The sequence below is a fragment of the Myotis daubentonii genome, chromosome 14 (genome assembly GCF_963259705.1).
Source record: "Myotis daubentonii chromosome 14, mMyoDau2.1, whole genome shotgun sequence".
NCBI lineage: Eukaryota > Metazoa > Chordata > Mammalia > Chiroptera > Vespertilionidae > Myotis > Myotis daubentonii.
Window position 1 is genome coordinate 46,775,669 of NC_081853.1, and position 26,909 is coordinate 46,802,577.

A 26,909-nucleotide genomic window follows, 5' to 3' on the forward strand; every position below is an offset into this window, starting at 1 on the left:
GGGGTTGGGGGGGCAGGTTTGTAACCTGACAAGTGCCGGGAGTTGGGAGCGACAGAGACCTGGCTCACTGAAGACTGTAGCTTGGCTTTTGGTTACAGTGCTCGTTAGTGTTAAGCACTATGCTTAGTTCACGGATATTGTCCCATGCTCTCAATAACCCTCTTAGGTTTGGTAAAGAACAAAATTCAGCCCTAACTGGTTTAGCTCAGTGGATAGAGCGTCAGCCTGCGGACTCAAGGGTCCCGGGTTCGATTCTGGTCAAGGGCATGTACCTTGGTTATGGGCACATTCCCAGTATAGAGTGTGCAGGAGGCAGCTGATTGATGTTTCTCTCTCATCCATGTTTCTAACTCTCCATCCCTCTCCTTTCATCTCTGTAAAAAAAAAAAAAAAATCAATAAAATATATTTAAAAATAAAAAAAAGAACAAAATTCAACCAAGTAAACTTGAGGACCCAGTTGTGTTTGATTAAGCTATTCATGAATTCCATCTAGCATTCCACCCAGCAAGGAGAGAGGTGCTCAGAGGAGTTGTACAAAATGGGGGTTTTTCATGGGCAGAAAGAGAGTTGAAAAGAAAGTTAAACGAGTGGGTTAGCCCAGCGGGCATGGCTCAGTGGTTGAACGTCAATCTATGAACCAGGAGGTCACCGTTCGATTCTCTGTTCAGAGCACATGCCTGGGTTTTGGGCTCAATAAGGGGTGTGCAGGAGGCAGCCGATCAGTGATTCTCTTTCATCATTGATGTTTCTATCTCTCTCTCTCCCTTCCTCTCTGAAATCAATAAAAATATATTTTAAAAAATAAAATAAAAGAAATGGTTGACGGGAGAAAGCTGACAGACATCATCAATAACTGATGTTATCATTATTTCAAGCACAGTCACCCTCCTGCAGGGGAAAGCGGGGGATTTTAGGGCAGGTGACCTCACTGGTGTTGATCAGGAAATTCAGAGTGATTGGTTTAAAAAGTCCACTCCCCAGAGAGACTGAAACTGCAGTCAGGTTAGTTATTAAGTTTTGTTTTGGTGACTTGGCTTAGCAAAAGCGACTCTATTGTGGCCTGTTGTTTCTTCCTTCCTTCCTTTTTATTCTAACGGGTTGTGACAATGAGTTGTCCTATTATGCTGATGATTCTGATTTCGTAGGGAGAGAAACCAAGGCTGAGAGAGGTTAATGAACTTGTCCGAGGCCACATAGTTAGCCCTCGGGTTGGAATTTGATTCCTGGTGGACTCATTCCTGTGCCTGCTGAACCTGTTGCCGTCTAACGATGATGATTCTCTATTCTGTGTCACGGAACTAAGGTCAGGCAGCATTTCCCACGGTTATGCTTTTTTTAAAAAATTTTACCGACAGTTGACATTTAACATTATTTTTTACTCGTTTCAGGCCCACGGTTATTCTTGACGCTGGTGGTGGGGAGAGAAAGGATTCCTAGGGTTCTGACTTGGGAAGTTCAGTTTATCCAAGTATCTGATAGAAAGAATTAGGGGGGAAGCTAGCTATTCCCACGGCAGTGCAAGACCTTCTATGTGCCCATTGGATTGAACAAGGTGAAGGTCACCTGTGGAGCAGGGGAGGGGCCAATTCCACCTAAATTGCAAGGTTAAAGTGGGGAAGCCTTTCCTGGCATTTATGGGCCTAGCCCCGAACTGGGGGTTTTCTTGCTAAGGAAGAAGGTAGAACAGTCACCGGGCACCAGCAGACAGCCTCTGCCGGAGACCACACGCTCCCTCGTCCTCACTAGATGCCCTCACCTCTGTCCTAGTGTCTGTGAGTCTGTGTCTCTCTGCCCATGTTAAAATTTAAAACCTGTTTCTGTATTTAACTGAAGGAAACAAATCATCCTCAAAGCTGACATGTATTAAGTGCATGCCAGGTGTCAGGAATTTTTCTGAATCATTTATTCTTTTATTTTAAAAATACATTTTTATGGATTTCAGAGAGGAAGGGAGAGGAAGAGAGAGATGGAAACATCAATGATGGGAGAGAATCATTGATCAGCTGCCTCTTGCACGCCCCACACTGGGGACCGAGACCGCAACACGGGCATGTGCCCAGACCGGGAATTGAACCATGACCTCCTGGTTCATAGATCTACGCTCAACCACTGAGCCACGCTGGCTGGCTGAATCATTTATTCTTCACAACAGCACTCTCAAAGCGCTTAACCAGGGAGAGTTTACTGTGGGACTGTTCACCGAATGTGGGGAGAATCGAGGGAACCAAAAGGCGTTGGTGCAGTGCCCAGAGATTAGCAACAGCAGGAAGCCATGCCACCCCTGAAAGGACAAGGGGACAGACTGGTGTCACCACACAAGCCTGACAAGAGCTTAGAGACATGGAAGAGGGTCTGCCCATCAGGAGGTATAACTGTAGAATGATGCCATGCCAGCACGCCTGCGAGTCCAGGCAGGAGTGGCCCAGGGACACCATGGCCTGTCTCTTGTCCCAGCTCAGGTCCCCTGACCCAGCTCAGGTCCCCTGACCGTGCCCCCCTTTGGCTAAAGCAACTGGAGGGCAGAGAGCAAGGGGCCCAGAGGAAACAGCCCGTAATAAGCAGCTCCCCAGGGAACAGTGTGGGGCAAAGATGGGCAGAAAATGGGTTGGGGGGCTGGGTGAGCAACAGGGAACAGCCCACGCAGTATCATGATGACTCCTTTTACGGGTAAGGAAACTGAGGCATGGAGAGGCAGGACCCTCCTGGGTTCAGGAGCAAGTCGGGAATGAGGAAGGCAGAGCACAGCCCACTCTTGCCTGGACTGTCTGTCCGTCCGCACAGTGCTTGCTCTGCACATAGTAGGCATCTGATAAAGGGTCCGAGAATGAAATCGCTTGGCCCGGCATGTTTGGGTAGAGGTGTAACCGTTTCCTCCTCGCCGTGGCAGGTTGCCGTCCCAAACCTCCAAGAGGCCGTGCAGGATGCAGACATGCTGGTGTTCGTCATTCCCCACCAGTTCATCCACAGAATCTGCGACGAGATCACCGGGAAAGTGCCCAAGAAAGCGCGGGGAATCACGCTCATCAAGGTGACGCGCCCGAGATGGTGGCTGGGGCAGGAGAACATCGCTAGACATTAGTTCCTGGGAAGTGTCACTTCCTCTCACTTTCATCTGCTGGAGACAAGGAAGTGAAGGGAAGGATATGGCAGGTTTTCGGGGTTTTGTTTTTGTAAAGATGCCTGGAAGGGGGTGGCTCCTCCTGGTGGGCCTCGCTGTCAGAAAGATCCTTCCCGACCAGGTCCTGGGTCTCACCCACATTCTGGAAATCACCAGTGGTTTGTATTAGTTCCCATGCCTGGTATTTTCCCTAAAGAGGGAGTTTTTAACCAGCAGTCCACGAACCACCCCCACAGATCCATGGACAGAGATCAGGAGGTCCATTGTTTTAACTGGGGGAGAAATTGCATTTTTATCAGTCTTAACCTCTAACTAAAATGAGCATTTTCTTCATTTGCAGAGGAAAACCACAAGGTAGAGTTTCAATAACAGTATTAGCAGGATCTGGGACCCTCTTGTCAATAGAAATCGCGGATATGTTCATGTCAGATAGCTCAAGTGTCATTTATGCTCATCACTACTTTGAAATTACAGTAATTGTTAGACCTGCCATGACATCTCTTTCTAATTGCATTAATAAAATGGCACATCTATTACTTTTATAAAAAAAATTTTTTAAATCGTCACCCAAGGATATTTTTAGAGAGAGTGGAAGAGATAGGGAAAGACAGATAGAGCTAGTCAGTTTGGCTCAGTGGGTAGAGTGTCGGCTTGCAGACTGAAGGGTCCTGGGTTCTATTCTGATCAAGGACACATGCCCAGGTTGTGGGCTGGATCCCCAGTGGGGGGCATACAGGAAGCAGCCACTCAATGATTCTCTCTCATCATCGATGTTTTCTATCTCTCTCTCCCTCTCCCTTCCTCTCTGAAATCAATAAAATCATATTTTAAAAAATAGAATCAACTAATGAATATAAATAAGTGGAACAAGAAATCGGTGTTTTTTCTCCCTTCCTCAATCTAATCAATAAACTTTTTTTAAAAGAATTTTTAAAAAAAAAGAAAGAAAGAAAAGCAAGGAAGCGGTGCATATAGAATTCAGGATCGTGGTTTACCCTGGAGGATGGAGAGACACAGGGGATTTCAGTGGTGTTGGTCATGTTCTGTATCTTCACCTGGGCGGTTCCACGTGTTCATTTTCTTGTTATTCTTTAAGCAGTACATTCTCAGCATATGTGTTTTCTCTTGCAAGAGATATTTTTCAAGATGTGCATACTATTGGATGTCTGAACCTAGATAACTTACAAAGCAATGATCCCGTACCTCTTCTCTACGGGTGGTTTGCTTTTCCCTAACTCCTTGACCTCCTTATAGGGCATAGACGAGGGCCCCGAGGGCCTGAAACTCATCTCCGACATCATCCGAGAGAAGATGGGCATTGACATCAGTGTGCTGATGGGAGCCAACATTGCCAACGAGGTGGCGGCGGAGAAGTTCTGTGAGACCACCATCGGTGAGCTTCCGGTCGCGGGGTCTGGGCCTCTGGTGGTATTACATGTACATTCCCCTGTCTGAGATTTCCTGGAGTGGACTCTGCCCTGCCCCTTCACATTCCTGCGGGGGACCTTTAGGGGGTTGGGATTTTATGCAAAGAGGCCCTTCTGAGGAACTGAAGTGTTTCAGCAACTTCCAGAATGAAGGGAAAGCCACGGGGGCCATTTTGACCCGATAACATTATTAAGGTTAAACACAGAAATAACGGTTGCTTGTGCCAACGCACAGGTGATTACGTCCATGGTGGGGCTCCCCTGGCCGTAGAAAACCAGCTTTTCTTTACTCACAGATGCCAGTATCTGGATCATCATTGGGTTCCATTGAGGTCTGAAAGTGGGTGGGAATGACCTGTTTTCAGGTGAATAAGCTGAGGCGCAGGGGATAAGTTACCTGCCCCAAGGTCACACAGCTCATACAGAACCCAGGCATGAACTAGGATCCCCCGTTTCCTGAAAGAGAAAGTCCTTTGTAGTCTTACATACAACCTTGACGTAAAAAAGTTTTGTGTCTCTAGGGCTTTGGAATTCTCAAGTGCTTGTGTATCGTAGTAAAGGGCTCGTAGAAGAGTAATATGTTTGTATTTGCAGTTGTTTTGCAAGAGTTTATTGAAATGTCTCTACCACTTGAGAACTTACTTCCACCCTTGTCAAACACTCCGGCAGTGTGAGTCATCTCGCCCTGGCAGATTTGTAACCGGAAACTCTGAGGGAGGTCAGGCTCGCCTCACTAAGATGGGATGCATGGGGAGATGTAGCTCCTGATTCTCATACATGCCTGATTCTCGTAGGGCATTTATACTTTTTATTTTTTTGCATTTTTCGCTTTATTTTTAATTGCACAGATATTATGTCATTAGTGTGGAAAGTAGAGGTAATCAAAAGAAAACCATTTTTATTATTTCATTTGATTTCCATTATTTTTTCTATTTGTCCACAAAGTTTATGGTTTGTAGTTTAAATCCATATTATTTTATAGTTGCTTTATTAATATATAACAACTTTCAAAGTCCCATCAACATACATCTTCATAGCTGCATAGTATTCCACTGACAATTCCATATGTGTGGGCACTTAAAACTTTTTTTTTTGAGAAATAATATTTTTGGAGAGGAGAGGTATCACAAATAATATAAAGAACAAAACAAAGTGACCTAGAATATCATTTCCCAGGTTGACATTTTCAAAAGTGATATAGCCACCGATAAAGCGTTTCAAACAATATGAAAAGGTACAAAATTAGAATTAAGATGGTGATTTCCCACCTACTCCCTCTTCCCAAAGGGAATCACTGTTAGCAGTTTCTAAGTATCCTTCCAGAAAAAAAATTTACATATGCATATATACCACTGTATATAAAGGTTTTATTTTTTCAGTTAATTCTTTTATCCATCTGTGATTTAATATAGCCTGTGAAATTATGCAATTCAGTTTTTCCCAAAAAATTATTAACCAGTTTTTCCAACACAGTCCTATTTGCCAATAATCGATTGGCAATCAGTTTTGCCAATTAGTTGGTTGGAATCGACTGGTTATCCCAACCATTCCATAAGGCTGAGCCTTGCTCGCCAATCCCTGATTTAAACCTTGTGTCTACCTATAGATTTTGGTGAGGATTTTTACCTGCCTCGAAGCTCTGTTTGCTGTAGGAAGGTTCCCAGTGGGGTGCAATAGGCTCTGCTGGTTTGTAAAGACAGACAAACGCACAGAACACCGCCTCTTTCCCTCTGGCTTCTGTTGACCCAGTGCATCCACTGCCTTCGCTGTGGGTTGGATCATAAATGACAATAAAAGGCTTAAGGGAGTGTCACAGGCTAAAGAAGGTCAGGGGGTGAAGGACAACACTGAAAAGACAGCATCGCCATCGTTGTTAAGATTGGAATATGGTTGTATGCCATCCAGATCATTGCATTGACATTAAATTCCCTGTATTTGATAATTGCACTGTGCTTACCCGGATCCCCTTTCTTGATGACATTAACAACCAACACATTTTTAATTATGGTAGATGCAGGGATTTCAGCCCACTTGAGTCTTCCATAGAAGAAGAGAAAATGGCATTGTTTTTAGTATCTTCTAAAAATATTAACCGTCATGGTGAACGATGGTGCCCCCTTGTGGTAAGAGTTCCCTTCATACTTGGACTGATCTCACAGAATCCAGTACTTTTACTCAGTCGTCCCCCAAATATTTTTCAAAGCTTATTATGTGTCAGGCACGCCCTAACCAAGTGAGCTACCCGGCCAGGACTGACCATTTTTTATTTCATCTGTGTCCCCACACTCTCTCCACTCACCCCCCGGATTGTGTCGAGGATTTCGAAGGAGTCATTAAAGAGGTTGACTCTCTCCCTGACTTGGCCTGAAAGAGAAGGGGATTTTCCTGTCCTTTGGTTCATACTGAGTTTGGAGCGGCCCTTCCACCTGCCGGTTGGGCGTTACCTGTTCCGTACCAGATGGTCTGGGGCCCTGCTTATGACTGGTAATAGTCATAATACAGTTAGGGCTTTCTTAGCCATGATTTAAAACAATCTTCTCAGAGTACACTTGAGAAACAGCCTTGATTGCTGTAAATCAAGCTCACCTCTCTCGTCGACACTGTGAGTGATTTGCTGCCGCAGAAGAACTGACAGATCCCACTTTGTGTCTGCGGCAAATGGAGAGCGCACTTCTCCCGGCCTGTTTCTCAGGTGGCTCACAGCAGACAGCTGGGTGAGCGTCACGTGGTGCTCAGAAGCATCCTTCACGTTGGAGGCACTGAGCTGTGGCCGTGGTGAGGGACAGAGGAGAGAGACAGCAACAATGTCGTGGTGTGGAGGCTGGGGGCTAGTTGACCCAACCCGGGTGATGAAACAGGATTGCACAGAATCACCCAGGTGGTCTGGGGACTGTTTAAAAAAAGGAAGAGGACGGTTTGCTCAAACGGACACAGTTATATTTGGAAAAAGGAGAACTCAGCTAAATAATGGGTAATAGCAATGCATGTAGAATAGAAAACGTGTTTCTAGGTATTGGGTGTAGATACTTCAGACATTTTATTCTGGAAAATTTCCTTGAAAACAAAAGTAGGTAGAACAATATCATGAACCCCATGCGCCCCTTGCCCATCTTTAGTAATGATTAACTTCTGGCCATTTTTTTTTTTTAATTGATGAGAGAGAGAGAAACATTAATTTGTTGTTCCACTTATTTATGCATTCATTGTTTTTTTCTTGTATGTGCCCTGACCAGGGACTGAACCTGCTATAGCCATTCTTATTTCATCTGTGTCCCTACCCTCTCTTCACTCACCCCTGGATTGTTTTGAAATTATGTCACTTGTGAGTGTAATTTTAATGTTGACAATCATCTTTTTTTCTGCATTGGGAAAATAGAGCTCTACCAGTATTGTTTTTTGCTGGTTTATCTTCTCTTTTTTCTTACCCCTGAGAGGTAGCACAGCATAGAGAGTCAGCGCTCTGGAGCCAGGGCCCCTGGGTTAGAATTTGGGCTCTGCCTCCTACTGGCTTTGTGACTCAGGACAAGTTGGTGAACCTCTCTGGGCCTCCTCTCTGTAAATGTGGAAAATCATAGTCACAGCATGAGGATTGTCGCCTCGCTCACCGTTATTACATGAGACCTTGAGTGCTCGTTACGACAGATAGCCTGTTCCACGCCTGATTCTCACAGTAACCTCACAGTAGGCCTAAGAGTGCCCTCGTGCTTTACTCAGGAAGAAACTGAGGCTAGAGGAAGTTAAATCAGAGGTTTGCAAACTTGTCTGCCCATTGGAATCGCCTGGGGAGCTTCAGTAATGACTGATGCCTGCTCTACCCCAGAGACCAATTTCATGGGTCTGGGATGTGACCTGGGCTTTGGTGTTTTTCAAGATCCCCGGGTGACTGTAATGTGCAGACAGGCTTGGGAACAAGCACAGGAGCCTAGAGCAGTGGTCGCCAACCTTTCGGACCTCACGGACCACCGGTTGGCGACCGCTGGCTTAGAGGCCTAGTACTGTAGCCTTCAGTGAGCTTCCTGCCATCTGGTGGAGATGTTGACTTGGGAGCTAGGGCTTGGCTGGTGGGTTTATCGTCTGATTTCTAGAGCTAAGCCCTCCTCTCTGGGCCCCCAACAACGAGAGCACACTTCACATCAGGTTTTATGTGTAACGTTTTACTTTTGTTTGTTTTTAACCTGAAGTCCCTAAACCATAGCAACAAAAAGTCTAAAAACTACTGAGCATCCGTCTCATTCTAGGAACTGTCCTGAGGGAGGGGATCTAGTGGTAGCAAAAACAAGGACTCTGAATGCTGTTCTGTGTGAAAATATTTGTCGGTGTTGCATCCGTTCTCTATTGTCATAGTGATGCCAAGTAATAATCACAGAATCTCAGTGGCGTACAAAATAAGCACAGCTAACACTTCCGTGGGCCTCTGGGAGTCCACAGATCTTGGCCGGGACAGCCAGTTGGCTCTGGTCCATGTGTCTGTCGTCTTCCTGCTGGACTTTGTGGGTGAACCAGGGCATCTTCTTTTTTTTTTATTGTTTAATATATATTTTTATTGACTTCAGAGAGGAAGGGAGAGGGAGAGATAGAAACATCAATGATGAGAGAAAATCATTGATCAGCTGCCCCCTGCACGCCCCCTAGTGGGTATCAAGCCTGCAACCCAGCATGTACCTTGGTTTGGAATTAAGCCGGGACCCTTCAGTCCACAGGCTGACGCTCTATCCACTGAGCCAAACTGGCTACAGTGAGCCAGGGCATCTTCTCACAGCGATGGCAGAGGCACAAGGGAACGACCCTACTGCACAGAGGGCATCACGCTTCTACTGCATCCTGTCTGTTAATGTCCCCTTGACCAAAGCAAATTCCACGGCTGAGCCCAAAGGTGGCAGACGGGGACGTATGCCCACTCGCTGTGAGTCTAAGCATGGTGGATAGTCAAGCCTAAGATCATAGAAAGGGATGCACTCTGCTCCCTCGGAAACAGGGTGGATGATTTTTAACAATAACTGTAATAGATGTAATAGATACAAACACAGAAACCCAGCTTATAAGTGTTCACGGGAGCAAAAAGTTGGCAACAGTTTTAGATTTCAAACACTAAAAAGATACTTAGACATAACATATGGACACAGCAAAATACAAAGCAGCCATTGAAAATGGTGTACAAGCCCTGGTTGGTTTGGCTCAGTGGATAGAGCGTTGGCCTGTGGACTGAAGGGTCCCAGGTTCGATTCTGGTCAAGGGCATATGCCCAGGTTTCGGGCTCGATCCCCAGTGGGGGGTGTGCAGGTGGCAGCCGATCACTGATTCTCATCATTGATGTTTCTATCTCTTTCTCCCTCTCCGTTCCTCTCTAAAATCAATAAAAATATTTTTAAAAAATAAAGAAGAAGAAAGAAAAGAAAACTTTTAAAGAAAGAAAGAGAGAGAGAAAATGATGCAGAAAAGATATGCTGTCGTTAAAAATTAGTCATGCTGAGGCCCTGGCCGGGTAGCTCAGTTGGTTAGAGCATCATCCCGATGCACCAAGGTTTTGGGTTTGATCCCTGATCAGGGCACATAGAGGAGTCAACCAATGAATGAGTAAATAAGTGGACCAACAAATTGATGTTTCTCTCTCTCTCCCTTCCTCTCTTTCTCTAAAATTAATCAATCAATCAATAAAAACAAAGAAAATTAGTTATGCCATAAGATGAGAACCACATGTACATTATGTTCCCAAGTTTGAGAACAGCTATGTATATTCATACTTCAGTCAGTGGAAGATGTATGCCAAATTGTGAGTGATCATCTGTGGTGAAATTCTGGAATATTTTTATCTTCTACTTCTACTCTTACGAATTTTGTAAATGCTCTATAATGACCATATGTTACTGTTATAATAAGGGAAACACATATTTAAAACCGTGTTAGGTGTGAACAGTTAAGATTAGAGATGGTTTTGAGTTTCCTTTTTTCCTAACTTTTCAACAGGCAGCAGAGTAATGGAGAACGGCCTTCTCTTCAAAGAACTTCTGCAGACTCCAAATTTCCGAATCACGGTGGTTCAGGACGCAGATACTGTTGAGCTCTGTGGTGCTCTGAAGGTAAAGTCAGCCTCCTATTCCTGCTCAGGGGGAGGAGTCCACCATGCATGGCCACTGTTAGCGTTGCTGAATCTAATCCGGAAGAATGGGCCCCGTGTTCTGTGCACTTAACTACGGCAAAGAATAGTGAATGGCGAGCCTTGTTTATCACTTCCTGCCCTGCCCTCGCCTTTCCTGGGTGGGCCCAGTTCCTCTCTCACTTCTGGTTTGCTTTTCTAAATCTGGGAGGATTGTGGTGTTTTGTTCTTTGGGCAGTTGGCAGCATTAATATTTGGGAAGCATGGCGAGCACCTCGATTGCAGAGGTCTACCCGGGGGCAAAGTCTCCCAGGAAAAGGAACTGTTGCCTCTGAATTACACACTCTGTTGGTGTGATGGTTCAGTTGGTTGTTCTTGTTAAAGGAAAGGAGTCTACTACTTGGGCTTCTTTTTTCAAGAATCGTTTTATCTCAGGGGAAAGATCAACTTCAAGAAGCAGTTCCTATTGGCCAGGGGCTTGGGAGGGTAAAATAAAGGGAAGTTTTCACACTTGGACTCCTTACTTGCCTCCACTTTAATAATAAATATATATATATGATTGATTTCAGAGAGGGAGAGAGATAGAAATATCAATGATGAGAGAGAATCATTGATCAGCTGCCTCCTGCACACCCCTCACTGGGGATCAAGCCTGCAACCTGGACATGTACCCTACCTGGGAATTGAACCGTGACCTCCAGGTTCATGGGTCAACGCTCAAGCAGCCTCTACTTTTTAAAGACTAGGTCAAGGTCCCTCTCACTATCCTGGCTCTGGGAAGTGGCCTGCAGCTGGGTTGCTGAGTCATTTCTTTTGTCAGCAGAAACTGCTTTCCAGGAATTTGAGCACCTAGGGAAGGAAATTAGGTGATCTGGCATTCACCTCACTTTGTTAGGTAAGACTTGCAACGATGAAAAGAACGTCGAGGAGACCAAAATCCAAAGAATGCCTTCCAACTCTTTCTCTAAATTGTACATCTGGTTTTCTCGTCAGAATTTAAAACCACTTTCTGGCTTTCTAGAATTAATAATGTGTGTGCATGTGTGGTCACATGTCCCTGTACAATGAGAATTTTAAAAAATTAAAGCCAATCAAAGGCCTGGGCTCCCAGGCAGCACGTGCCCATATTTTTCAATGCTTGCGTGGGGCATTCTTCTCATTCTAGGCAGGTCCTGCTATATATTTGAGATGCTGGCTTCGGCTGCTCTGTTTATGTTTGTTGGTTGGGATTTTTATGTGTTTTTAATGATCCTTCGTTAGTTTAATGACCATTCGGCAGCAGGAGCACCGTGAATGCCTAATTGCTCAGTGCTGGTCTGTGTGGCTCCAGAGCTGTTTTTAGGTGACTGGATATTTTGGGTGGTGGATGGGGAAGCAGTGAGATCCTGTGCTGGGGAGAAGACTCTAGAAAGATGGACAGCTCTGGCAAAGCTCTGCAAATGAACGGGACCCATGCTGGTCTTGTGTCTGAGCTTAGAATGGCTTTTCATTTGTGTTGGTACCTGCTACCACTGCAAAGTGGTTCATTGGGGTGAAGGCGGGGGGGGGTGAGAACCGTCTATCTTCCTTCCCCTCGGCCATCCTCTGAAACAGGATCAGTTACCCTCATTTTTGTCAGCTTGCATCGAAGCTGAGGTTCTTGCAGACCGACAAACAGGCATTTTGGCAGTAATTGAGCCTAACCATGCCGTCACACAGATAGGGAGATAGAGATCCACAGACCGTAAGTGACTCAGACAGCAAATATTGGCACCAATGCAGGTTTCAAGAGTCTTGGTCTGGCTCCTTGGTTACTATGTCCAAGCTGACTTTTCTGGTTTGTGTCTGGGCAGTTGAATAAAATGAAGCCCTCCCTTGTCAGAGCCTTCCAAAGCAAGGACAAATGGACATATGTTGGTTTTATTACAAAATTAATCATTGTGTTTTCCTGATTATAAAGTCGTGCACATTTTACACAACAGCAGAGAGGTGTAAAGAAGAAAATCACCAGTAATCCTTACATCCTGAGATAACCACTGTCAGTGTTCGCTGTATCCCCTTCTAATCTTTCAGCAAGTGAGTGTATGTCCCCTTTTTATCTCAGGGAAAGGGAAGGAGAGGGAGAGAGAGAGAGAAACATCAGTGATGAAAGAGAATCATCGATCGGCTGCCTCCTGCACGTCCCCTACTGGGGATGGAGCCCGCAACCCCGGTATGTGCTCTGACTGGGAATTGAACCATGACCTCCTGGCTCATGGATGGATGCTCAACCACTGAGCCACACCAGCCAGGTACTATGTCCCCTTTTAAAACAAAGACTGGATCTTACTGTTCAAATCGTTTGGCATATTTTACTCCTTTTCTCATTAACCTTTAGTAATCTTCTCCATACTCACAAATTTAAAAAATGTACACTCTTTTTTGTGCTCAAAAACACGAGGTCATGTGACTGGGGGGGGGGGGTGGTGCGGAAAACAGCTCCTTACAAGGATAACAATAAAAAGAAAATGCAAACGGATTATGCAAAATCATTTTGTACCAGTGCCTTCAGAATGTCCTGCACCTCCTACCTATGTTCATCTCTGAAGCAGTAACGGAATGTTCTTTTTAAAATGTCAGCTTTCTTTAAGCACAATTCATGTACGCTAAACTGCATCTGTTTAGAGGATGTAATGCACTGGGCCCATTCCCCGCCCCAGTCAGGCAGCCACTGATCTGCTTTTTTTTAAATGTATTTCTTTATTGATTTCAGAGAGAAAGGGAGAGGGAGAGAGGGAGAGAGAGAAACATCAATGGCTGCCTCCAGCATGTCCCCTACTGGCATGTGCCCTTGGCCAGAATTGAACCTGGGGCCCTTCAGTCCATAGGCCAACGCTCTATCCACTGAGTCAGACCAGCTAGGACTGATCTGCTTTTGTATACGAGATACTTGCATTTTCTAGAAAATTTATAATGAAGTTATACAGGTTATCTCCTTCTGTGTCTGGCTTCTTTCACTGGGGAGGTATTTGTGCTTTCATGTAAATTTTAAGAGGTACTTCATACAGAAAAGTAGAAAAATCTTAAGTGTAGAGCTCAACCTATGTTATCATTTTGAAAAATGCTTTATCAGGATTAAGTTTCTTTAATGGAGACCCAACATAATAGTGGCTGTGAACAGGTAAAAGTGTATTTCTTAGGTAAAAATCCTGAATCCCTATGACAACTCAATTGCACAGAATTCTTAGGAACCCAGGCTCCTTCCAGCTCACAAGGGTGTGGCCCTTGTCCTTGTGGGGCAGGAAGAGACGTTCCTCTACCATTCTAGGTCCTTCTGTCTGGTCTAATCATTAAATTGACTATGAGCCAGATTAGCAAGAGAAAATAACAAAATTTAATTGCATACCTATGTACGGGAACCCCATATACCTGACCGAGTCAGAGACCCCACATACATGAGAGGTTCCAAGACAGAAGTATACGTGACTTCCTGGGCTATGGAAGGAGGTGAGGCTCCTGGGGTTTCTGGATTCACATGCCGAAGTGGCACCTGTTGGGGAGGCCTGTGCTGAACCCCTTATCATCCTTACCTTCTAAGATGGTGACCAGAGCTCCAACCTTCACATCTGCCTTCCAGGCAGGGAAAAAAATAGAAACAAAGGACAAAGACCATGTGCAACTGTCTTTTTTTAAAAAAAATATTCATTTCTTTTTTTTTTTAATATATTTTTATTGATTTTAGAGAGGAAGGGAGAGGGAGAGAGAGATAGAAACATCAATGATGAGAGAGGATCATTGATTGGCTGCCTCCTGCTTGCCCCCTACGGGAGATCGAGCCTGCAACCCAGGCATGTGCCCTTGGCCAGAATCGAACCTGGGACCCTTCAGTCCGCAGGCTGACGCTCTATCCATTGAGCCAAACCAGCTAGGGCCGTGTGCAACTGTCTTTTAAGGCAGGATCTGGGAAGTTGCAATGGGGTCCTTTGCCTTCATCTCAGTGGACAATACTTAATTGTGTGACCACACCTCGCTGCAAGGGACGTTGGGAAATGGTCACTCCCCCTCCCCCACTAGCCATATACTTGCATGAAAATCAGGGACTCTGTTACTCTGGAAGACGGGGCGAATAGGTTGGGGGATAAACCCGTAGCCGGTGCCGCAGACTCGGACGTTCCTTCGTAGGGCTGTCTGTAGGGAGGCTAACCGCTCCTCCTCGCTGGGGATGAAGGTTTCCTCCAGGGTTTTGGCTTTGACAAACCTTGCTGTGATGACAGCCTTGCGCCTGTCTCTAGCCGGGCACTTTGGCCATATGTGGCTATTTACATTTACATTCAAGCTAATTAACACTTAAAAATTCAATTCAGGCCGAAACCAGTTTGGCTCAGTGGATAGAGCATCGGCCTGCGGACTGAAAGGTCCCAGGTTCAATTCCGGTCAAGGGCATGTACCTGGGTTGCGGGCACATCCCAGTGGGAGGTGTGCAGGAGGCAGCTGGTCGATGTTTCTAACTCTCTATCTCTTTCCCTTCCTCTCTGTAAAAAATCAATAAAATATATTTTTAAAAAAAAGAAATTCAATTCAGTTTCTGAGCCACAGTAGCCCCATTTCAAAGACTCAGTAGCCATGTGAGTGTCAGTAGCCAGTGGCTGCTGGCTGCTGTAATGGATAAGCAGATATAAAATATTTACGTCGTTGCAGAAACATGTACCGGACTACACTGCTCCAGCTAAGATATCTTTCAGGGTGCCGGGCCTGGCGGACCAAGGGTGGGCTTACTCAGCCCCCTTGACATCATCTCAGCCAGGCTGCCTTCTCCAGGGCCCAGCCTGCAAACCACACGTGCTCTTTCCCCTTATGGTCGGCCCACCCCCTGCAGACAGAGCTTCGTCTTAGGTCACGTGCCCTGGGAGCTGGCCTCCGGACGAGTTTGGGTGGGTTGTGGACTTACAGAAAACAGCAAGCACTGACTTGGTTTCTGTGGAGCCACTCTTCCTAGGTGGTGAGAGTGTCGGCCGGCATGGCCTGCGGGTAGCCTGGGCCGCCTCGCCAGTTTTATGTTCCTTCTGTGGGAGGATAGGATGGGAGCGGGAGGAATTGAGTCCCGCCTAACCTAACCGCCCCAAGTCAGAATTGCAAAGGTGGCGCTGCGGGGTGGATGAGTGCCATCACCCAGGAAATGGAGAAGCGCTTAAGCACATCTGTCTTCTGAAAACCGTGGTGCGTTTAGCTCCACGGCAGCTGAAAGCAGATTTAAGTGCACAGTGGATAGTGGTAACTTTCACAGCTGAGCGGCCTCGGAGGACAGCTGCTCGGATGCTATGCAAACACGATCTGACTGGCTCGTGTGTTTATTTTTCTTTTGACAGTGGTAAGTGCTAGAGGGAGAGAGCGAGGATTTCAAGATCCATCATAGAGTAAACTGGGTTGGGGCCCAAGGTCCCCTCGGAAGGAAGAGTTTACGCTGCAGTAGCCCCTTCCCCCCCCCCCCAGCCCCCATGGGGAGATGGGATATCTAGTGGAGACAGTGAGGTGGTCTGCCCGGGTTCTTGTTTCAGCATCTAGAAGGGTTCAGCCATCTGGAGAAGGGCTGTGTGTAACTTAATAAAGAGTCCAGAGACGAAGCATAGTTTTGAAAGGCATATTGGGGGTCAGAGGAGCCTAGCTAAAGAAACTAAGATCTCCTCTTCTCAGGACCCCATGCTTTTTATTAACACACATTGTCCTGAGGCGAGGCAGAGATATACACATCAAAGGGTCAGGTTTCATTTACAGAGTCCATTGTCAGATTGGAAGAATTTGCCTTCGGTTGTTCAGGTGTTTGGCCAGTAGGAGGCAATAACATGTAGATTAAGATGCCCTGAGCTGTCTGGCAGCCAAGCAATCATCCCTTTTCAGGTTTGGGGAAATGCCCTTGCCACTCCAGACGATTCAGCCCTGCTGTCAGGAATTGGCTTCCGGCAGTGGTCCTGACCTGTGTGTCCTGCAGTGAAGGGGCCAACAGAGTGGCCGGAGCCCGCAGGCCATGGACACCCTCATCTGCCTTTTCTCTGGGTGCAGTGACATGAAAGGTCAGAGGCAGTTCTTTGGAGCTCAGGGCTGGGATGCTTCCAGTGGCTGACAGCTCACCCCTTTATTTGAGTCTCTTCGGTTGGGTGAAGTCAGCTCTTCCTGTTAGAAAGTTCTCATCTTGACTCTGCGGTGGCCCCTCTGTGCCCTGGAGCAGCAAGCTGTGACCTGCTCCCTGGAGAGGACTGGGGAGCCGGCTCCTGGGTTGGAGACCCAGCTCTGCAGGTCCTGGCTGTGTGGCCCTGCAGGCTACTTACCTGTGCCCTTGAGTTTCCTACTTCCCACCCCCCATCTACCAGGACCTGCCTCGTAGGAATGTTGTGAAGATTGAATGCGTTAATAATATATGAAGCATTGAGAACAGTTTGCTAAGGTTAACTTGTGTTGTTACTTTTATTATTTGCTCCCATAAATCTTTTCTCCTCCTAAGCCTCCATGCAGGCAGGCAGGTGGGTGGTCACCCCTCCCCCCTGACATCTAACCGCAGGGTTCAGGCAGGTCTCTGACCCAGGCAGGAGGGGTTGGCCACAGCGTGGAAGCTGGCAGGCACAGGGAAGAGTGGGGCTGTGGAACCAGGCAGTCGGCCCTTAGTGCTGACCCCTGCACTGGATTATCACCTTCTGCAGAGGCAGGTCTAGCACAGGCAATGACTCAGCAATTCCGCTCCTAGGTATGTACCCAAGAGAAATGCCTGTGTGCGGTCGCCGAAGGATATGTACCTGGGTGTCCTTACAGCACCCTGTGAAAGCTACCCCAATGCCAGCTAATAAAAGAGTGGATAAATAGATTGCACTGCGTTCACACAGTGGAATACAATACAGCAATGAAAATAATTGTTCTGTGTGTAAAAACAGGGCTGAATCTCACAAACATGTCAAATTTGAGACAAAGCTAGACAGAAAAGATTACATGCTGTATGATTCTATTTGTACAAAGTTTAAAGACAGATACAGCGAATCTGCTGTTATAAGTCAGGAGAGTGGTTACCTTTGGTGGGAGGGGATGGCCAGGAGGGCACCTGAAGGGTGGCTCTGGGGCCCTGGTTATGTTCTGTTTTTTTTAATCAGGGCGTGTTCAATTTGTGAAAATTATGATGTGTGCTTTTCTATATAAATGTTATATTTAAATAAAGTATTTGATTTGAAAACAAACCCAAAAGGTAAGGCAGTTGATCCAAACAGTATTTCACTGGAGACCACTATCAGCGATCTAGTTTTCTGGCTGATGCTCGTCAATTGCTGCCTCCTGGTGACCCCAGATCTGGGCTCCTGTCCTGAAAATGGGCCCCTTCTTTCATCTCTCTTGCTCACGGTCCCAGAGCAGAACCGAGGGCTGTGCAGGAACCCGCGGTCCTGCCCCGGCCTCCCCCAGCCTGCCCCGCATCCTCACCCGCAGGGATGTGTGACAGCTCCCTGGCCCCCTTGTCTCCCTCGCAGAACATCGTAGCGGTGGGAGCGGGCTTCTGCGACGGCCTCCACTGCGGAGACAACACCAAAGCTGCCGTCATCCGCCTGGGACTCATGGAAATGATCGCCTTCGCCAAGATCTTCTGCAAGGGCCAGGTGTCCACAGCCACCTTCCTGGAGAGCTGCGGCGTGGCCGACCTGATCACCACCTGCTATGGGGGCCGGAACCGCAGGGTGGCCGAGGCCTTTGCCCGGACTGGAAAGGTAGCCCCTGCCCTGCCCTCCCCACCCCCGTCTCCCACTTGTGACTCCTGGGCTGGGTGGGGTGAGCACAGTGCAGCGGAGGTGGAGGCCAGGGTTTGATGGGTGCTGGTTTGTCCTGTTTACCTGTCCGCTTTCACTTAAAGAGCTTCAGCCTTAGTCCTTTATCTTCTACATCTGTTTTTTAACTTATATATTTATATTGATTTCAGAGAGGAAGGGAGAGGGAGAGAGAGAGAAAAACATCAATGATGAGAGAGAATCACTGATTGGCTGCCTCCTGCATGCCCCACACTGGGATCCAGCCTGCAACCTGGGCATGTGCCCTGACTGGGAATCGAACCGTGACCTCCTGGTTCCTAGTCAATGCTCAACCACTGAGCCATGCCGGCCAGGCTGTCTTGTACGTCTTCATCTTTCTTGGGCTTGTAGCAGAGGCGTGCAGCTCTGCTTCCCCGCTCTCCCCCGGAAATGAGTGACTCTCTACTCCTTACCGGAGATTATTTTTCATCCTTTGTTTTTAAGACCATTGAAGAACTGGAGAAGGAGATGCTGAATGGGCAGAAGCTCCAAGGACCTATGACTTCGGCGGAAGTGTACCGCATCCTCAAGCAGAAGGGGCTGCTGGACAAGTAAGTCCCGTGTCTCCCCGAGACCAGAGAAACGCTCATCATCCCTCTCCCCTCGTGACCTGGTCCGTGCACACGCGCACAGCTGTGTCACGAGTGTGCCAGTGCCGGGGTCCAACCCCAGCGGGTCCAGGGGTCCCCAAAGGCGTGGACGGAGTCGGCGAAGAAGGAATGACACAGAGACAGCGTTCAGTTGATCAGCAGCCTAGCCAGGATCTCCAGCCAAGTTCTGGTCTGGATCTCCAGAGAGGTTCTGCTTCAGATCTCCAGCCAGGTTCAGTCACCAGGTTCTAGTCAGGTTCTCTTGCCATGTTCTATAGTCAGGTTCAGTCCAGGATCTATTGCCATGTTCTCTCCAGCGAAGTTCTTCTGTCTCCAGGCTCCGTGTAGGTTCTGTCTTCTGAATTCTGTCTCCTGAGTTCTGTGTTCTGAGTTCTGTCTCTTGCTGTCCTTTTACATCTGTATTTATACCAGTTGATTCAATCCTATCAATCTCTATTACAAAGGTTAGGGCATTTCTTATCTCCATTCCAAGGAGTAAAGATTATGTAGCTTAAGCATGATTGTTCGTAGTTAAAATGATTAATTACCCGCCTGGCACTTAGTTGAGGGGTTTTATTCCCTCCCTAACTTCAGGGGAAAATCCCTACCTGGGGATTCAACCTTTCTCGGAGAGATGACCTTGGTTAAAACACAGCGCCAAGAAGGTGAGCAAACATATTAAGAACCGTATGCTATATATGCCAGGTCCCTTGAAACAGCAAGGATGGACCGGCTCCCAGCATGCCAGGACTTTCTGAGGTTAGCGCCGTCCTTTGTGTGACGTGAACGTCTGTGGCAGGAAACACCCACCTGCCCTGAAAATGGGTGCTGACACAAAACACAGACCCAGCTTAGCTTCAGGAAGAAGAGCTTCATTCTTTGTATTATAAAACAGGAAGTTTAGGACTCTGGGTTGTTTGGTAAGAGCTACATGTTACCAGTTTTAAATTAAAAAAAAAAAAAAAAAAGAATGCTTTGCTGGCTTTGTAAAAAGATAGAATCTTGTTAATAAACTGCCAAGTAATTCAGAAGTGAAGGGACCTGTGTGAAGGATTGGTGAGCAGCCTTGCAGCCTGCCCTCGTGTGGATGGATGGATGGATGGATGGATGGATGGATGTTTGGACGGACAGATGCATGCATGCATCCAGTCTCCGCTGCACCTTTCAGGCTGGTCACATGGTAAAGGTGGGCTCAGGTCAGCTGGATTTGCCACCCGATCGAGGGAGGAAGTCCCACAGCACCACCAGAGCTACCCGGCCACCCTGAGGCTGCCCCTTGCTGATTTGTTGAACCTTCCTCCATAATCACAATGCTTTACATTGGTGTTTCCATCTCTCTCTCCCTCTCCCTTACTCTCTAATGCAGCGGTTCTCAACCTGTGGGTCTCGACCCCTTTGGAGATCGAACGACCCTTTCACAGGGGTCGCCTAAGACCATCCTGCATATCAGATATTTACATGACGATTCATAACAGTAGCAACATTACAGTTATGAAGTAGCAATGAAAATAATTTTATGGTTGGGTCACAACATGAGGAACTGTATTTAAAGGGCCAGAAGGTTGAGAACCACTGCAATGCTTATGCAGAGTATCTGTGTATCCTTAACTCTCCGTAATGCTCTGTGGGAGAGGGGATGTCTGATTGCCCGGCAGAGTAGGGAGCTAGGCAGCTCTGTGGGTGCTGCCAGGAGGTGGGTTACGGGCAGCATCTCTCTAGTTGCGTCTCCTTCATCCTCTCACGTCAGCCCAGGTGTCTGCAGGTCCCAACCTGGCATCCTTACCTTACCCTGCTCTCCTCTTTCTACCCATAGAATTCCCTAAGGAAAATGGAAAATGAGGGAGGACAGGGCATTTGTCTTCCTTCTTTAATTTGCATTTTATATTTCTGAAACGGCTTTCAAAATCGGCCAGGCAGAGATGGAAGTCATAAACAAGCCCTCGGAGGAGGAGAATTGCCTTTAAACCGTGACTTCCAGGAAAACACCTCCGACACGCGTGGCTCTCCTCACATACTTAACAGCAGACAGTGACACGCTGGTGTGCGTGGCTGGCCTCCTCGGTGGCCATTCGGTCTTTGTCAGGGATGTGTTTAAAGTCTTAAAAAATACCTGGGTGTTTGGTGATGGTTAGTATCTCCCAATCACCATTTTAAAGAGGGATCCGCATGACGCGTTTATAAATTCACGAGTTGGCTGGCCATCTGCATTCATTGCTTCACCCGCGAGGACATAGCCTGGAACGGGCATTCTGGGATCGGGCCCTGCCTGCTTTAAAAAGCAGATGTAATCAAGCAGGCGCAACTCGGCTCTGAGCAGACGCCTCTCCTCAGTCATGTCCCATTTTCTCCCTTCTGACTAGAAATCGAACAGGCTGTGCCTGTGCCTAATGAGGTCTCTGGAGGGGGCGCCCCCTTCTCCCGGGCTGGAGTGTAGAGCATGTGGGACTCCCCTCCCCTGCACCTGCTTCCCCAACCTGCACAGGCGGAGTCGAGCTCTAACCTTCTCCTGTGTGCCACCTCTTGCCTTGATTTTTTTTTCTTTTTTCATTCCGGCCCTCACGACTCTGGTCTCCCTCTTATGTCCTTCTCTCCTCTCCTCCGTTGCTACAAAAAGAGCCCAAGCAGGAGGGCAGCATTTAAGGCCATCTGCATCTTACTAGCCACGTAGTCTCAGACAGGTCAGCATTTTAACTGTTCTATGCCCCAGGCTCTTTATCCACAGAACTGAACTGGTAGACCAGATGATCACCGTGGTCCCTTGTCCCTCGAATATTCAGATTCAGAGGCCTCCTGCTCTGACAGAATGAGGTCTGCAGTCCTTGGGCTGACATTTGAGGCTGCCCCTCTCAGTCCAGTATAGGCATACCTCATTTTGTTGTACTTCACCGATGTTGCTTTTTTCATAAGTCAAGACTCACTCCCCCCCGCGCCCGCCCCTGCCAGTAAAAAAAGATTTACCTGCTTTATTGCAATACTTGCTTTGTTGTAGTGGTCTGGAACGGAACCCCCAATATTCTAAGGCAGTGGTTCTCAACCTTGGCTGCACATTAGAATCACCTGGGAATCTTTTGAAAATCCTGATTTCTGGGCCTCATCCTCCAGAAATTCTGTTTCTTTGTTACTAATGTGGAATGTGCAGCCAAGGTTGAGAACCACTGCTCTAAGGTATGCCTGTACCAGCTTACCTCCTGGAGTTTATCCGTGCATACATTCATAAGCTGTTATTTATTGCACATCCCCCATGCACCAAGTGTCGTATGCTTTACGTGTAAGCCATTTCATACAATAAGCCCGAGTGTCCAGCTCATTTTACAGATGAGCAAACGGGGCCAGAGAGATTGTGAAACTTTCCCAGAGTTAATGGGCTATGGAGTCAGATCTGATTAAGTCTATCTGACTCCAAAAAAATAACAAAACATTCTTACCTTAAAAAACCCACAATGATAGACTGTCATTGTAGAGTTCTAACTCGATCATTTTCAGAATGGCCTTTAAGACTGTTGATGCTTCAAGCTCTCTTTGGGCTGTGTGTGTAGGCCTGCGTGTTTGAAAGCTGATTGCCATTAACTTTATGTCCTTAGTGATATCTGCCATAGTACTGGCTGAGCCACTTGTACCCAGGATAATGTTATCTTTTCTTACCATGGATTATTAACCCACACCTTCACACCCTCATCCATTTCAAGCTTTCACTTACATGTTTTCCCATCTTGGAAGAAAAGGCAAAATAAGTCCAGCTTCCGACATGAGATCAGTGCTCTGCTAATTGTGGGTCCCCACGTTGGTTCTCGCAGGAGCAGTCCAGGCTGGGTTATTCGTGGTGATGTGTGGGCTGCTCGTCCTCATCCTTTCTGGGGAAGAGAGAGCAATGCCATGCCTTGCCATTTAAAAATATATTCTCTCCCTGACCGGTTGGCTCCGTGGATAGAGTGACGGCCTGTGGACTGAAGGGTCCCAGGTTCGATTCCGGCCAAGGGCATGTACCTTGGTTGCAGGCACATCCCCAGTCGGGGGTGTGCAGGAGGCAGCTGATCGATGTTTCTCTCTCATCAATGTTTCAAACTCTCTATCCGTCTCTCTTCCTCTCTGTGAAAAAGCAATAAAATATGTATTTAAAAAATCAATCAATCAATAAAAAATTTTTTTAAAATATATTCTCCAGTCTGTTAAAATAGTGACAGAAACGTGGACTCGTTCCAGATTTGACCAAGCGCCTGAGCCACAGGTGTTTACGGGAATGACCACAGATTTCCCCGCAGAGTTACCACATGCTTGTTTGTAGACGGTGCACTCCCTTAAGGCAGGGGATGGTTTAGGTTGTAGCAGGATCGCATGGCCAACAGTGCAGAGGCCCTCTACAGGCCAAATAATAAAGGAATGTGAGCCCGGCCGGTGTGGCCCAGTGGTTGAGCATTGACCTATGAACCAGGAGGTCACGGTTTCATTCCCGGTCAGGACAATACCCAGGTTGCAGGCTCGATCCCCAGTAGGGGGTGTACAGGAGGTAGCCAATCAATGATTCTCTCTTATCACTGACATTTCCTTCTCTCTCTCCCTCTCCCTTCTTCTCTAAAATCAATAATATATATATATATATATATATATATATATATATATATATATATACACACATATATATACAGTGTGTGTATGTGTGTGTATATATATCTATATAGATGTATAGATATATAGATATAGTTTTTTTTTAAGGAATGTAGGAGATGGTCACAGGTAGCACACTAATCTGCCATCTGTTAGGTCAAAAAAACTAATCCGTTGTCTGAGGTAAACCAGATGGCTTAACTTGTCTTTTCCTATTTCCCCCCTCCACCCCAACTAGGTTTCCGTTGTTTACTGCCGTCTATCAGATCTGCTATGAAGGCAAGCCCGTGCAAGAGATGCTGTCTTGTCTCCAAAGCCATCCAGAGCATTTGTAAAGTGGACCATGCAGCATGTCAGGCAGCGTAAATCATGTTTGGGGTTCACGTGGAAACTGGGACTTGGCAACAAGATGTTGGCTTGACTGTAATCCCATCATGGATGTGTATGAATTTTTACAGGCTCGCTTTTGAATTTCAAGAAGGAGATCATTGGCTAAGATGCACTGGGCAACAACTAGACGCACATATGTGAGCGCATGAGTGTGTGTGTGTTCATTTCTCATTCTGTGGATGTTTGCATGCATGAACCAAAATTAAAAGTCCTTTTTAAAGATTACTTTTGAAACTTTCCCACTGTGGTAGCTTATAAGATTGGAACTATCTCAGCTGAGTTTTTTAGATCTAATTTATATCTTTGAGTGAAGGAATTTTTTTCTCTCATTGTCTTGATATAAAATTTAACCAGCATTGATAACGTGGTAGAATGGAAGAGCGAATGCGTTCAAAGATCAACAGACTGTAACTTTTAAACACTATCTCAAAGCCAGCGTAATTAATGACTTTGTGAGTTGATCTCTTTTTTTAACAACTAGATGTTTTTAATTAGGCAATCCACTCTGTAACTCCCTCTCACTGCAGTTTTCTGTGTTTCTAGCCTCTTTTCTCTTCATGAGCTGCCAGGATGTGCAGAACACAGAAAACTCACCTGGGATTTTCCTGCTGTGACTGACACATCTTTCTGATTAACCACACTAGTGCAATGGTTTTTGTTTTGTGCAAACATTTCCTTTAAGCTTCACAGATCCTCTGAGAGGGGCTGCTATTATTCCTTTTGAAGATGCTGTCACTGTGCCTGGTCACCTGATAAGGAGGGGGCAGACCCAGGAGTCAAGTCTAGTGCTCCCCCCAGCCCCACCCCCCAAGGTGCCCTGGGACCTTCCCAGATGTCCCTGGGCTGATTTGACCTCCAGCCATCGGTTGTGTCAGAGGCCCCAGGCAACCTTTCCGGAGCCCATGGGAGGGCTCCCTGCAGCTGAGATTTGTGTGGGGCATTGTTGATGCCCCTCAAAGCATGGCCCTCGCTCCATCAGCTTCACTTGGAGTCTCTTAGAAATGCAGGCTCCCAGGTCCCACCACAGACCTCGGAAGTGGGAACGGTATCTGTGCTTTAACACCCCTCCCACGTGTTTCTGACGTTCACTGCGATTTTAGAAGCACTGCTGTAGAAATTTTACTTTACAATAGCATTTCTCAGCCCGTGTTCCATAGGCCGCTCGTGTCCTGGGACCCAGCAGTGGGGCCTTCTGGGTGTTCCCTGGCAAGGTCAGGTGAGTTTTTTGGGGAGAGCTGAATCTTAAAAGGTGTAGAAGGTATGTTAGCGTGTCAGTGGAACCTGTTTATGTAACCTCGCCAGGCCCAAGCACATTCGATGACGGAGATTTTATTTTGGCAAGGAAACCTGCGAAAGTTTCTAAGGGACACTGTTCTAGGCTGAGGTCACCTTCGATAACTCAAGTCTACCCATCTCTCCCTGCACAAAATTAGGATGAATAACGACCTGTGGTTGTGTTTGTTCTCACCTCTTCCAGCTCAGGCCTGCCATGAAGCTCTGATGAAGCTTTAAGGTGACACTGGCAAGTACAACCAAGTACATAGGTGTCAGCTCCGCTGAAACGCACATTATGGGGAATAAGTGCTTTTAATTCTAGAATTAGAATGGGAATCACTGTATCTTCTTGAATGAGATTGGTTTCAGGATAGCATTACAATGACCTTAGATAGCACTTGAAAAACTATTAAGGGAACATATGAATGTCACTTACATATTTATGGATTTTTCAGTCACTTCGTGAGATTTTTGACCTTTTATATTTCTGTGGGAATTTTAAAAACTCTATCCAAATCATTTTGGGGGGTGTTATAAAACCCCATCTACAGAAGTATGTGAAAGCACACAAAATGCTCCAAGTTTTATTGATTTTAGTGCCACTATTAAGTTGATCAATTTTTGCTTGTCACATGATTCATGTTTTTTAAAAGTTTGTACATAGGTAACAAAGTGTTACTTTTTAAGATACATAAAAGGGCTGTGAGCTAATTGTGGTGTCTATTAAGTAGGATAATCAGAGCTGAGGAATTCTGTCTTTCGTGTGTTCTCATCTGCATTCGCCCTTCCTGCTCTGGGTTTTGTACGTGAGTGTTTTTTCTTTACAAATGCTCTCTTACCGCTCAGAAGTCTGCTGACTGTACCTCTTGAACATACTTATAGTATGCCGCGCATCATGGAAAAATGCAAATTTCATTGTAAGTTTGTGCTCTGCTGTCATGATTTATTACTCTATGAGTTATCTACTAGTATTTTTTGTAATCACCTGTTGTCTACCATCTCTCACTAATTATGGTAACAAAGAGGGAGACATCTAGAAGAGAAGCTTAATTTGTACTATTTCAGCCAATCTGTGAATGTAAAAACTACACTATTGCCTTGTTGTATCCCAACCTACTGTAATGCGGAACAGTTGTCTGTCTTGAAACCCAGCCTAGCCGGTAGGTAGAGTGGAGCTAAACTCCTCCTGGTTTTTCATTAAACTGTTTTAACTGTAACAAGGCGCCGTGGCATCCACCCAAGGAGTGTTGGGGCGCCAGCATGCAAAGGGTTCTGTAGTTTTTCCATTAATTCTAATCAAAGAGCCTTTTACTTACATGTGTACTGTATTTGTTTACAGACTATATAGGTGGATATAATTGATATAATTTAAAAGCTTGGTTTAATAAACATTTAACCCCCAAACCTGTGCTACTGATCTTATCCTTTTTAAAAATCAGTTAATAGCTTTATCTATTTAGGGAAGCTCTTTTTTCCCCCCTAAATTGTACTGCATTAACAATAATAAAAAGGCAATTTTTAAAAGAAAGGCTTCATTTCTAATTCCAGTCTTCAAACACAGCCCTGGTCAGGGCACTTGGGGAAGGCAACCAATCTCTCTCTCTCTCTCTCTCTCTCTCTCTCTCTCTCTCTCTCTCTC

The 26,909-nt window shown here is 46.3% G+C and overlaps 1 protein-coding gene across 1 annotated transcript in view; it reads left to right on the forward strand.

Annotated features, from left to right (window-relative positions):
* The window catches only part of GPD1L (glycerol-3-phosphate dehydrogenase 1 like), a 39,455-nt gene extending 12,781 nt beyond the window's left edge, over positions 1 to 26,674 (forward strand). Inside the window, exons 3-8 of the mRNA XM_059664146.1 lie at positions 2,890 to 3,030; positions 4,375 to 4,513; positions 10,512 to 10,624; positions 18,102 to 18,335; positions 18,858 to 18,964; positions 23,844 to 26,674. Coding sequence (XP_059520129.1) covers positions 2,890 to 3,030; positions 4,375 to 4,513; positions 10,512 to 10,624; positions 18,102 to 18,335; positions 18,858 to 18,964; positions 23,844 to 23,940 — 831 coding nt within the window. The 3' untranslated portion in view covers positions 23,941 to 26,674. The remainder of the gene's footprint in view (positions 1 to 2,889; positions 3,031 to 4,374; positions 4,514 to 10,511; positions 10,625 to 18,101; positions 18,336 to 18,857; positions 18,965 to 23,843) is intronic.
* Positions 26,675 to 26,909: the final 235 nt, after the last annotated feature.